Source organism: Lagopus muta, chromosome 24, assembly GCF_023343835.1.
Source record: "Lagopus muta isolate bLagMut1 chromosome 24, bLagMut1 primary, whole genome shotgun sequence".
NCBI lineage: Eukaryota > Metazoa > Chordata > Aves > Galliformes > Phasianidae > Lagopus > Lagopus muta.
This window is the reverse complement of record NC_064456.1, coordinates 2,774,500-2,786,938: the sequence shown is the minus strand read 5'-3', so window position 1 is coordinate 2,786,938 and position 12,439 is coordinate 2,774,500. Positions and strand designations below refer to the sequence as shown.

At 51.0% G+C, this 12,439-nt stretch overlaps 1 protein-coding gene across 12 annotated transcripts in view; it reads left to right on the top strand.

Annotated features, from left to right (window-relative positions):
- The window catches only part of PLXNA2 (plexin A2), a 346,250-nt gene that overhangs the window by 307,538 nt on the left and 26,273 nt on the right, over positions 1–12,439 (top strand). For all 12 annotated transcript variants that reach the window (XM_048926047.1, XM_048926043.1, XM_048926045.1 and 9 more), the window contains 6 exons: positions 710–910; positions 2,164–2,260; positions 2,608–2,792; positions 5,874–6,025; positions 8,620–8,737; positions 10,958–11,094. In XM_048926047.1, coding sequence (XP_048782004.1) covers positions 710–910; positions 2,164–2,260; positions 2,608–2,792; positions 5,874–6,025; positions 8,620–8,737; positions 10,958–11,094 — 890 coding nt within the window. The remainder of the gene's footprint in view (positions 1–709; positions 911–2,163; positions 2,261–2,607; positions 2,793–5,873; positions 6,026–8,619; positions 8,738–10,957; positions 11,095–12,439) is intronic.

The window sequence follows — 12,439 nt, the reverse complement described above, 5'->3', positions numbered from 1 at the left end:
CTAAATGGGATGTAAATGCTTCTGATGGTCAGAGCCTTTGTCTCTGCATGTTGCAGTCCCTGGGACAGAATTCAAGCAAACCCTGCATGCATCTCACAGTGTGGAACGAGGAGGAGATCATCTTTAGGATGTTGAGATATTATGGGAGAAATGTCATGCATTTACCAGGCACCAGCAGCCCTCGTTGTGGCTCATCACAGATTGCTGTGTACAGCCCCATCCATCTCATGCTTGGGTGTGCTGCTCTACAGTGCAGCAGTGTTTGCAGGAGGATTCCCTTTCTTTGCTTGGAGCATCTTCAGCAGTGAAGTCTCAAGCTCCTGCAATAGCAAATGTAACAGAAATAGCAATATTAACAGCAGCATTAACGTTTAAAGTGGCTGCTGATTTACAATTGCATTATTTTGGCCAGATAGTGGCAGAAGCAGAAACAATTCACGCTTCTCTACTTAATGCTTTAATTACTGTGCTTAGTTATAAGAGCCCACCACCACCCACTGCCATGCTTTCAGTATACACAGTTCCAGTTCTTCTCTCCCTCGTTGCAACCTCACTGATGTTTGAAACATTCCCACCTGGTTTTCAATGGAGAATATAAAGGACCGCTTCCAGTTTCATGGCACTGCGTTCATCCCAAGGCTCAGCACCGTCCTGGAGCTGCTCTGTATCCCCGCACACCACAAACCGACGTCTCTTCTGCCACTTCCAGGACTGCCCCCAGCTCTTCCCCACGGAGGAGATCCTGATCCCAGTTGGAGAAGTGAAACCCATCACTTTGAAAGCCCGGAATCTTCCACAACCTCAATCTGGCCAACGTGGCTACGAATGTGTGCTGAGCATCCAGGGCGTCATCCACCGCGTGCCCGCGCTGCGCTTCAACAGCTCCAGCGTGCAGTGCCAGAACAGCTCGGTGAGCACAAAGCTGCCTCCTGGTTTAGCTGCACTGACCTCCTGTGTGTGTGGCACACTGCAGTGCCCAGAGTGGGCTGCTGCTGAGGAGGAGGTGGGTTTGGCTGGGGGGGGAGGATTCAGTGCCTGAAGGGGGGGTGTAAGAAACAGGACAGGCTTGGTCACAGGGTGATAGGACCAAGGGGGAATGGATTCAAACTTAAAGAGGGGAGATTCAGATTGGGTATAAGTAAATAATGGCAGTGAGGTGTTGGCCAGAGGGGTGATGGAGTTCTGTCCCTGCAGACCCTTGAGCACCTGAGCATCTGGTGGAGCTGTGGCTGCTCCTCTTCAGTGCAGGGCAATGGGAGCAGATGGCCTTTAAAGGTCCCTCCCAACTCAAACCATTCTATATTTTATGTTTCTGTGAATCACCTGGGGGTGCTGCTAAGAAGCAGGTGGGGAAGGCAGCTCTGCCCTGCATAGGATGGGGCTCAGCAGATGGCAGGGGCTCTTCAGAGGGGTTGCAGGGCGCCCACGGTTGGGTTTGGCCATCAGCACAGGGGACTTTGGGCGTGCTTTAATATTCAGTGCAGACGGTCGTAAATTGTTAATCAAGTTTTGAATTTTTTAAAGTTGTGCTGGGTATTTATACATCACTGGCTGTCTGTGGGCCTTGCAGCTTGGTGGCTAATAAATGTATTAATACCGTGTAGCACTTTCCCCATCCAGAGCGATTTATAAACATTAGGGGAGCGCTTTTTCCTCCTGTTAGGCTGATGGGAAGTGGTAGGTAGAGAATTTAAGGGCAATTCTGCACAAACAGCTCCATCAGCTGAGCAGAGGATGTGGTTTTGTAACAACTCAGTGAAGCCCAGCAAGGTAAATCCCTGGAACCAAGTGTGAGTTAAAGAAGGACAGCACTGCATGGAGTAGTCTGCCTCAATGGCAGTGGTTTTTTAAGCCTTTTTAGTGGCTCTTGATGAACTGGAGGGGCCATATTGATGAGCTGGGGCTGAGCAACAGGAGCAGCTGCTGCAAGGGGAGTAATTAATCCATTACCTCTCCCAGGGACTAGGTCTGATTTAATTATCTGCACACAGTGAGGAGGAGGGAGGCAAAGCAAGACCCTGGAGCTGGAATGTGGAAATGGTGGTGGATCAGCCACCAGCATGTGATGCAGAGAATAATCACTGCTTCTTAAAAAACCCTCCTTTCCTGGCAGTGTCTCTGATGCACTCTACCAAGCGTTTCATTCTCCCTCTTCTTCTCCAGTATCTCTACGATGGGATGGACATCAGCAACTTAGCAGTGGACTTTGCTGTGGTGTGGAATGGGAACTTTGTCATTGACAACCCGGAGGACGTGAAAGGTAATGTGGGCTGTGGGGGCTGCTGGGGGCTGTGGGCAGTGAGGGTGGGAGCAGCTCCATACCATGGCAATGGGAAAACCACTGAAAGCCCTGAAATGAAAGCTGTAAAAGCAATCTATGGAAAGAATGACTTCTAGAAAACATTCAATGCTTCTTATTACAGCTGTTATGAAACTTTGTCCAGGACCTCATGCTCTGGGAGCACTGATGGAACCCAGACCAGGCTACCTGGGGATGTGGGTGGTTTCAGGGAGCTGCTCCTTAATTCAGTTCCTTGGGGCGACCTCAGTGTTTGCAGAGGGTTGGGAGCATCACTCAGCACTGCACTCTCTGCTCTCTCCCCACAGTGCACCTTTACAAGTGCGCAGCACAGCGTGAGAGCTGCGGGCTCTGCCTGAAGGCTGACCCCAAATTTGAGTGTGGGTGGTGCAGCGGGGAGGGCAGGTGCACCCTACGGCCCCATTGCAGCCCCCAGCCCTGGCTCGACTGGTCCAGCAGGAACGTCAAATGCTCCAACCCACGCATCACTGAGGTAAGAGCACTCAGCTGTGCATCCCGCTGGCGTTGGGTGGGCTCAGGGCTGTCTCCATCTCCTATCTGAAGGGTGGAGGGTTCAGTGCCCCAGTGCTGAGCACTGTGGATGCATCGCAGCCAAGCGGGGTGTGGTGCACAGCTCCATTGCGTGGCTGTCGCTCTCTGCCGTGCTGCTGGCATTGGGGTGACCACCACGGGCTGGCACAGGAATGCTGATTAAACCAGAGAGTTAATTAGGCTGCAGCTGACGTGTCTGATGTTCACTTTCAGACCGCTGAGGGATGCAAAGCGGCTCCCAGGAGCTTTTCCACAGCAAAGCTGCTCGTGGGCTGTTAGCGCTGCTGCTAGGAGTGACACTGCTGTCAGGAGGGAATGAAATATTTTGCCGTCTTGCTTAATTAACTCCCCCAAACCCTTGAGCAGCCAGGTCGAAGGAGAATGACAGAGGCCCAGGAGAAACACTGCAAGGTCGATATCCCTAATCCCAAACCCTCTGGGCACAGAGGTCAGCTCCTATCTCTTTCCCCTTTACCCAGAGAAGTGTTTATGGTGCTCTTGGAAATCGTGGGACTGTTGCAACCTTGGGTTCTGTAGATGTCACCTGAGATTTTGGTGTTCCCCAGGTGCCACTTGAAGCATTCATTGCTATTGGGCTCTGGACCAAAAGCCCAGCACAGAAGCGTATGGGATGTACTCAGTCCTTGTTTTGCACTGAATGAGACCCTCTAACACTACAAAACTTCCACCCGGTCTGTGGTCCTGGCAATAAATAAATAAAAGTCAGTTTTCTTGCGAACAAGCGGCACTCTGATCTCCTATTCACTTATTTGAAGGCCTCATTAATATAACATCAGTGCAACAAACAGCTGAAGGGGGGGCAGTGTCAGCCTGAATAATGGAGTTGCTCTGTGGAGATAACAATTAGGTTCTGAATGTGCCATCAGCCAAGGCAGAGACGAGGAGGGATCATGCAGTGATGACAGTGCTCGTCTGCTGGCTCCTGCTGGGCTCATCAGCTGGGATGGGGCTGCTTGGAGCAGTGGGGAAAGGACAAAGAGTGAAGGTGACTGTGGCTGGGGAGAGGGCAGGGGGTTTTCTCTGTGCACCCAAACAGATGCTCAGTGTAGTGCAGGAGTGGTGCAGGCTGTGGAAGGACAGCACTGGTCTGAGTGTCGCTTTCTCATGCTCATTGTGGCTAAATCTTGTGTTATAGAATCATTAAGGTTGGAAAAAAAGCACTGGGATCATTTAGTCCAGCCATCAACCCATCGCCACCATATGTCAGCTTGTGCAGGAGGTGGGGCTGAGGCCCTGTGCCCTGTGTTATTATAGCAGCACGCTCTGCAAGGTGGGGAGAGCTGCTGCACTGCAGCATCCCAGTGGGCCACAGTGTGAGTGAGCTGCTGAGCTACCAAGTCATGAAGGCAGGTGGAAGCGAGCAGCTCAGTGTTGTTGGCTGGGTGCTCTTCCTCCCAGTGCTCCCCATCCTGCACAGCAGCCCCAGGTGCCTCACGATGGACCTTGAAGGCTTCTCCTCTTTCTGAGGTTTTGACTGAATCTCTCCAGCTGCAATTAATTGAATGCATCTGTTCTAACCCTGGGGCTGCTTTATGGCACAGTTACTTCAAAACTGTTCAATTAGCGACCACTAAAATCTAGGTCGAGTGGAGCTCCATATTGGGGATTTTCCAGGTCAGGACGTTTTCAAAATACAGCATCAGCCCCTCATTGTTTGGTGAGGCCATTGGCTGCACTCTGGTTGGGGAACGGCGAGCTGTGGCTGTTTGTTGGAGATGGGAAGGGACCGAGGAGCCAATGAGCAGCGCAGTGCTACAACAAAACACGTCTTAACGTAATCTGGAGCTGCAAAGGACAGTTGTAGCTGTCAAGTATGCGAACCGCCAGGCTCAGGTGATCCCTGGTGATGGGAGCATTAGCGGTGCAGCCTTCAGGACTCGGCGTAATGCGCTGCAGCTTGGTTTGTAGCATGCCTTGTGGGCACACAGAGCTAAGTGCTACAAGGCTCCCTGTGTGGTGTGGGTTACAGCACACAGCAGTGCATGGGGGTGGGTTGGAAACCTTGGTTTGGGGGAGAGGGAAGCAGAAATGGAAGCTCTGGGGAAGGTGCAGGAAAAGCAGCCGGGCAGAAGCACCAAGGAAAGGTCGTGGGGAGCTGAAATCTTGTGCCAAAAGTGAGGATGGAACCAACGTGCAGAATTAAGATTTATCCATTAAGTTAATTGAAGTGCATTATTATAGATTATGTTGTTTATTAATACCAGCTGTAGCACTGGGAAGATTAGTAGCTCACCTGAGAGCGGTGGCAGATTCAAAACAGTTGTCTTGGGTCCCAAACTTGAGCCTATGTGTTGTTGTAATTTGTACTGCTCATGGAAGAGAGCGTTGTCCTTGATGAAAGGCTGTAGGAGCAGAGCTGGCTGAGGCTCAGGCAGGCTATAAGCAGGCAGCTTTAAAGCACACACCTCACCCTTCAGCATTTTGAGCCACTTGAGGTGTCAGCTTGCTGATAAATGTGCTATCTGCATTCAGAGAGCAGCCAAGGCAGAAGGTAACAAAGTTCTCCACAGCAGCAGGCAACTGCTGGAAGGTTATTTGCTGCCTTATGTAGTATGTGAAAAGCAGCCAGGCTTCTGCTTCACACAGAACTCGGACCTGATGGCCAACCTGCAGAGTAAGAAGAAAATGCACAAGCAGTGGAAGCAAGGACAGGTGCCCTGGGAGGAGGAGAGGGATATTGGTGGGCTGTATAGGAACAGGGTCAGGAAAGTTGAGACCCAAATGGAACTGGACTTGGCAAGGGGTGCAGAGAAGGACAAGAAAGGCTTCTACAGGTCCATAAAACAGAGGAGTTGGACTAGGTGACCATGTTCACACAATTCTGTGATCCTTCTTCTCCCTGGGGGTGGCATTGTCCCTCTGTGTCTCCCTCAGGACAACACATGTGGGTTCCAGCTTTGTTGACTGCTCAGCAGTGAATGCGGCAGGCAGGGTGGGATCTGCCTCCAACCTGGGAGGGCTCTGCAGAAAGCAGCCTGACCCCTGTTGTGCTTCTCTTTAGATCCTGACGGTGTCGGGACCCCCAGAAGGAGGCACCAGAGTGACCATCCGTGGCGTCAACCTGGGCCTGGACTTCTCAGAGATTGCCCGTGGTGTGCAGGTGGCAGGAGTGCCGTGTGCTCCTCTGCCGGAGCAGTACATCATCGCTGAGCAGTGAGTGACCTCAACTTATGGACACAACACCTCCACCACCTCTCAGCCCCACAGCAGTGCAGGAAAAGGGTTGGCTGAGGTGCTGGGTGCTTGCTGTGGGGGATTAAGCAGCCCTGTAAGCTTTCACAGAGTGTTTTGTTTCCTTCTGCGCTGCTTTGCTAAGCAACTTTCCTTCTGAGGCTCTGCCCCCTCCGCTCCCCTTGTGCTTGAGATGCAGCTGGCACTGCAGGCTGTGTGCTGCCATTTGTTAGGCGCGAGGTGCTGACAGCCACCTCATCTGAGCAGCCCTCTGTTGGAGCCCATTCATTTATTTCACTAAGAAAAAATGTCATCCAAAAATTAGAAAATAGGCTTGTAACAGAGGACGGGCGAATAAAGCTCCTACGGTGACACTGATCCTGCTGGGGAGGGCTGGTGTCACTGCTGGGAGCAGGATGGTGCAGGGTGTGCCTGGGCTGCTCGTGGGGACGCTCACAGCAGCATGGATGTGCCCTGGGAGCAGCTGTAAACCACCATCCTCTGGCATTGCCATCCATTTGGTGGGTCCCAGTCTGATCCACCTGTCACCAAGATGTGTCAGCAGTGCAGTTTTGCTCATTGCTCTTACCTGTACCATGGATCTCCCTTCCCTGATCCATCAGCATTGCCATCACTGCATGAAGGGCACTGCAGAGCTGCTCAGCACCATCAGTGCCTGCTCAGCTCTAGGCATGTGCAGAGCAGTCAGTGCCTGTGGCTGGCGCTGTTCCGCCAAGCAGAATTTTGTTGTATCTTATTTTTCAGATAAAGGACAGAATATGATAAAACTTCCCTCCTTTGATGGTATGAAGCCCTGATTTCATAATCATGACTCTAATTACGGCTCTTGAGCTTTCAAAGTTTGTTAACATCATTAAAACATTTACCCTGGGCAGATAACAGCAAGCGTTAGCATGAGAGCTGCCTTTTAAAGATGAATACAGATAAAAGGACCCTCTTAAGGCTTCTGTGGGCAGACTGAATTCCAAGACTGTAATGACTCACCATATGCTCCAGCCACGCAATCTATCAGCCAGCAATTAGGTTAATGTTGGTGAAAGGGCCACTTAGCCCAGCAATCAGCACCCTACAGCGGTGCCGAATGCATCATTTTGTAACAAGGTACCTGCTGGGGATTTGGCTTTGATTGGGAATCAGGATCAGGTGCACCGGGGTCACTCCACCCCCTGCTGCTTCCTTCCTGCCTGGTGCTGCATGAGGAATGCATGCAGTGCCTGTGGGTGCTGCTTTGCTGGGAAGCATCAAGAATTGTGTGTTTCCTCCCATGGGTGGCACTTGGTGGATGCATCCTCTGCGTGGCTTCTTGCATGCCTGCTGCAGGATTGCTGGGATCATCCCAGCCTGCAGGCCCTGACCCTACAGCAGGCCAAGCAACAAAGCAGCAGTGGAGGGGAGAGAGGTGCCACGGCCATGGCTGGATAAAGGCAGAGTGAGGAGCACGTGGCACACTGAGGCACTTCCCTTTGTGTTCTCTAAAGACAGCATCTCTCTAGGCAACCCATTTTCATGTGCAGCAATGAGGTGCACATCAGAGCTCATTATTAGCATGTGTGTATTTTGTTGGGCCTCCTGGCAGCACCTGTGTGTGCAGTCTGCAGGTTCTTTCGTCTCTTTATTTTCTTTTACCTGTAGTGAATTTAGTGCTGCTGAAATTCTGCCTTCACAGATTGGAGCCTTTCATGCGTTCTCATGTGGTCGGGGGAAAAGCAAGCATTTCCCCTCCTGCTTTGCAAAAGCACCTTCAGCTGCAGTGAGGGAGGGGAATTTGGCTTTTTTCTCTGGCTCCTGAGGCTGAACATCATTGAGCATTTCCTTGCCTGTGCTGCTGCTCCTGCACGTTGTAGCTTTCCTGTGCCCCCAGGCCTCTCTCCAGGATGCTCATGACCTTTTTCCATGGGAGCAAGCAGCAATCCCTCCAAGTGTAGCAGAGGAGCCCTGCCAGCTGCCAGCCCTTTGCAATCCTCTCCCTGCATCTCCAGCAGACCTGCTGCCATTGCCAGGGGCTGTGGGTTGCAGCTTTAAGCCATCACAGTGCACCCCAGCAGCTCCTGCTCAGGCTCTCAGTGACCCCTCAGGATGCCCCCAGGACGCAGAGGGACGCAGGACTCATGGCAGTGCTTTACCCTGACCCTGTTATCCGTGTGGGTTTATTGTGCAGCAGCTCTCCCTGCCTGCACTGTGCTGTCTTTCTCATCCCCAAGCAGGTTTCTGTGTTTTTGATTAACTGGGAGACTGCAGTGTGAGCTGTTCCCTTAATGAACTCATCTGTTACTCTAAGGACTTAGCACTCACTTTGCTACTGGCTAATATATTGCCATTAGTGCTCTGCTTTGCTCTGGAGTTTACAGCTTGTAATAATTATGTCTAATTTTGAAATTTTTTTTTTTTCCCTTTAAATTACTATGTGGGGGTAAAAATAGACTCAGTAATTAACTCCTTCCAAAAGAAGCAGATATCAGAGTAAAAGAGGGGAAAGGAGAAAAATAACACAGCGAGCAGCCAGCCCTGTGCTAGCAGCCCCTGGCAAACCCTCACTGCAGCATTTCTGCTTCCAGGATCGTCTGTGAGATGGGGCAGGCACTCCCTGGGATCAGCTCCGGCCCAGTGCTTCTGTGCATCGGGGAGTGCAAGCCTGAGTTCACGGCCAAGTCGCTGCAGCACTACACATTTGTGGTGAGTTCCTTACACTGGGGGGGGGGCTGAGCACGTCTCTGTTGCACCTGAGGCAAAGCCATGCTTTTCCAGTGCTTTCACCCTGGCATTGCATGAGCAGCGCATTGGCAGCCCTTCACCGTGCTCCCAAGGTGTAAAGCTCACACAGGCCTACAGAAGAAGCAGTGTTTAGGTAGGAGGCTTTGCACGGCATTTGCTTCCAGCTTTGTGCCTCTGAATAATGGCAAGCTTTGAATTGCTGCTCAGGGCTCCTCCTAGCAAAGTGGGTTGTGTGCTCAGAGCAGGGCTGCTTTGCAGAGCGTGGTGTTGAGCTGTGCTCGAGGACTCCTGTACATGTGGTCTTGTCCTGGGGTTGCGGTCAGGACTCAAAATCTTCCTGTGTTTTGGGGAAGGAAGAGTAAAGAAGGAGCGTTGCTATGGGGAAGAAATCTCTGCTGTTGCTTCTTGCTGGTTTTGAAGCTGTTTGTTTGCATTTGTGGTACAGATACACACACACACACATATATATATATATATATATATGGTGCAGGAGCTGATTGGACTTTGGCACAAGCACAGAAACACACAGAGAAGGACAGCAAGTGCCTGAGCCCATCCTTCTGTGGTTCAGGCATTGAGGTACTGCTAGAAACTCCTTTTAATCACCTGCCTGTGAAACTTGAAGAGATCTGGAATAGTTTGTTCTGTTGGTTTATTCTTTTTCTTTTGGGATGGAGAATTACACAGGATCCAGGTATTCAATGATTTTATTTTATTTTTTCTCCCCTCAAGGATGCCAGCTCAACGTAGGCTTCCTCTGTCTGCCTAATGAAGAGCTGTTCTTTGGTTGGGGTTCTGTGCTGGTCAGTGGGTTATTTAATTAGCATCCTTTTGATTCATAAACCTAAAGCTACAGCTGGGGTTCCTCCCATCTCCAGTTCTGTCTAAATAGGGCACTTCATCCCACCACATTGATTTTGTGCTGAGTGGAATCTGTGCATGCAGTGCAATGCCAGCACAAACTGATTGGCCACAATCTATAACCCAGTGGAGAGGGAAATCAGGGCAGCCCCACCGTCCTATGGGTTTGCATTTCCCCAGGGGTGCAGAACACCGGGGTGCCAGCAGTTGCTAGAGCCCAACCACAATAAGAATGCATTGAACATTACCATCCCTTGCTGACTTTCAGCACCCTGATGATGATTTTTTTTCCCTCAGGCATCTAAAACTTTGCGGACATCATTTCCTTCTGTTACTTGGCCTCTATTTTTTCTTGCTGGCACCTCCACAAATTCCATTACAGCTGGTTTATGCCATTAAAGTCAGTAGTAAAATTGATTGGTACCTTAAAGCAGAGCTGTGTTCTGACCCTGAGAGGGTTCATGCCTTGGTGAGCTCATCTGGTGCTGCAACCAGGCAGGAGCTCAGCTGTCACCGTAATTACACCCATTGTACCCAGGGAAGTGGGACCTTGGAGCTACTTCAGCTCCATAAATCTGTCATAATTATCACCAAACCGTGAGCTGAAGATGGAAGATTCTGACTTAGCTTTCAGTCCTTCCTGCAGTACTGGCCTTGTCCCAGCCTTGGAGTTGCTGCAGGTTCTCAGTGTGCGTACTCAGCTCTTCTGCCTTTCCCTTGTTTAGAAGAAGAACCACTTGGGGTGGTTGTCCACAGCAGGGTGGGCTCTGTGCAGTTCAGGTGAGCACAGCAATGACAAGTTGGGGTCACAAGTGCAGGGCAGGCTGGCAAGGTGGCACTGCTGCAGTAGTACCATGGGTAAGTGTTGAATGGGATGCGGACACAGGCTGAGATGCTCTCCCTTCATCACCAGCTGTGAGCTCTGTCCCCACATCACCACCACTGCTGGTTCCATGGAGCTGGAGCTGCTGGCACTGCTTTGTGCTGCTGTCATGTGCGGTTTCCCATGACCTGCTTCTTTAATATGACAGACCTTAACCATTTGTGTTCCGATGTCCATTGTGCTGCACTTGTGCTGTATTTCATTTTTATTTACAGCTTTATTTCTCTAAGAACAGAGGTGAAGGTAAGTACATAATTTTGCCCAGGCTAAACTTGCAATTACATTGTAGGGATGTGTTTCACTCACAGCAGGATCCAACATTTCAGCAGCAGCTGTATCAGGTGGCCATGACGCAGCTCCATTTTGCTTTTCCATTTTAAAAGCAGAGGGTGGGATGCTGCCAGTACGGGGATGATGAGCTGTCCTTCTTTCTGCAGACACCAACTGTGAGCTTCCTGAGCCCCAGCCGTGGCCCTGAGTCAGGTGGGACGCTGGTGACCATCACAGGGCAGCACCTGGGTGCTGGCAGCCACGTCTCCGTGCTCCTGGGCAACCAGAGCTGCGCCTTTCAGGGGTAAGGGCTGGGCTGGGGGCTGGGGGTTGTGGGGCTGAGCACACAGCCACCTCAGAAATCATAGTCATGAAGGCTGGAAAAGATTTCTAAGATCATCAAGTCCAACTACCACTACCATTAATTCAAGCTGTCCCCATCATGCCCTCTAACCACGTCACCAAGTGCTACATCTCCATGTTTCATGAACACCTCCAGGGACCACGACCCCACCACGCACCTGGGCAGCCTGTGCCAGTGCATCAGTGCTCCTTCAGAGAAGAGATTTTTCTTAATATGCAGCCTGAAGGGGATATCTCTCCTCTAAAAACCATTGGAGTGAGGCAGGGCTCTGAAATGACGGAGCAGAGGAAGGATCCTCACCCGCCTCCTGCTGTGGAACGTACACAGCCATGAGCCTCCTCTGGGATTCCCATGGCAAATTTGCTTTTTACCCAGCAGTGTAAATGCAGAGTTGACATTTGCAGGGTTTAATGGGTTTTCTTGGGCTTAGTTAAAAAAAGATACAAGCTGTATACGTCTGTGTGCATCACACACACATCCCCACATGGGGTGTCCCCAGGTGCCCCAATGCCACCAGCGTAGCGTCACACTGCAGGCAGTCATGCAGGACAGAGGAGACTGCTCTCCATGAAGACATTCCTCACACTGAGCAGATGAGATCTGCATGGGGCTGCAGAACAGAGAATGCCAAAAGGACCCTTTGCTTTTTCTCTGCGCCTTGCAACCCAGGAGCTTACATGAAATGCTGTGATGCATGGAAGGATTCTGCCTTCTAAATCCCAGCTCCAGCTCACCAGCAGGAGCCGAGGAGGTATTTGGGAATGGAATGACCCCTGGAGGTGAAATTCTCATCTGAAAGACTTCAAGATTCATGAATATGGGACCTGTGAAGGTGCAGCCATGGGATTTTATTGGCTCAGTCCTGCCAAGTAGCGAGGAGCAGGATGGGACCTAGGACCTGGCCTTCCCCACTTATGCTGTGGCACCAGATGAAGGAGATGGAGATCAGAAAGGGTTGGACCTGCCGAGCTCTGCAGCTGCAGACAGGCTCTCCAAGTGCTACATTTGGCAACCAGTCCACTGGCATTTCTTCCTGTGTCCGGAACAGAGCTGCCAGATTGCATCCTCAGTGCACACAGGTGACCACTTTACTGCCAGGAGAAGCAGCCACGAGCAGAATTGGCTTTGTAATAAAATTCCATAAATATATGATTGCATTCAGGGAACCTGCAGATACCGAGCTGCAAAACCTGGAGCAGGTCTGAATTCTTGGTGTGTTCTAATTACACCAGGCAAGCAGAAACTTAAACAAAGCAAGCAGCAGTGTATAAATGACACCATCTTT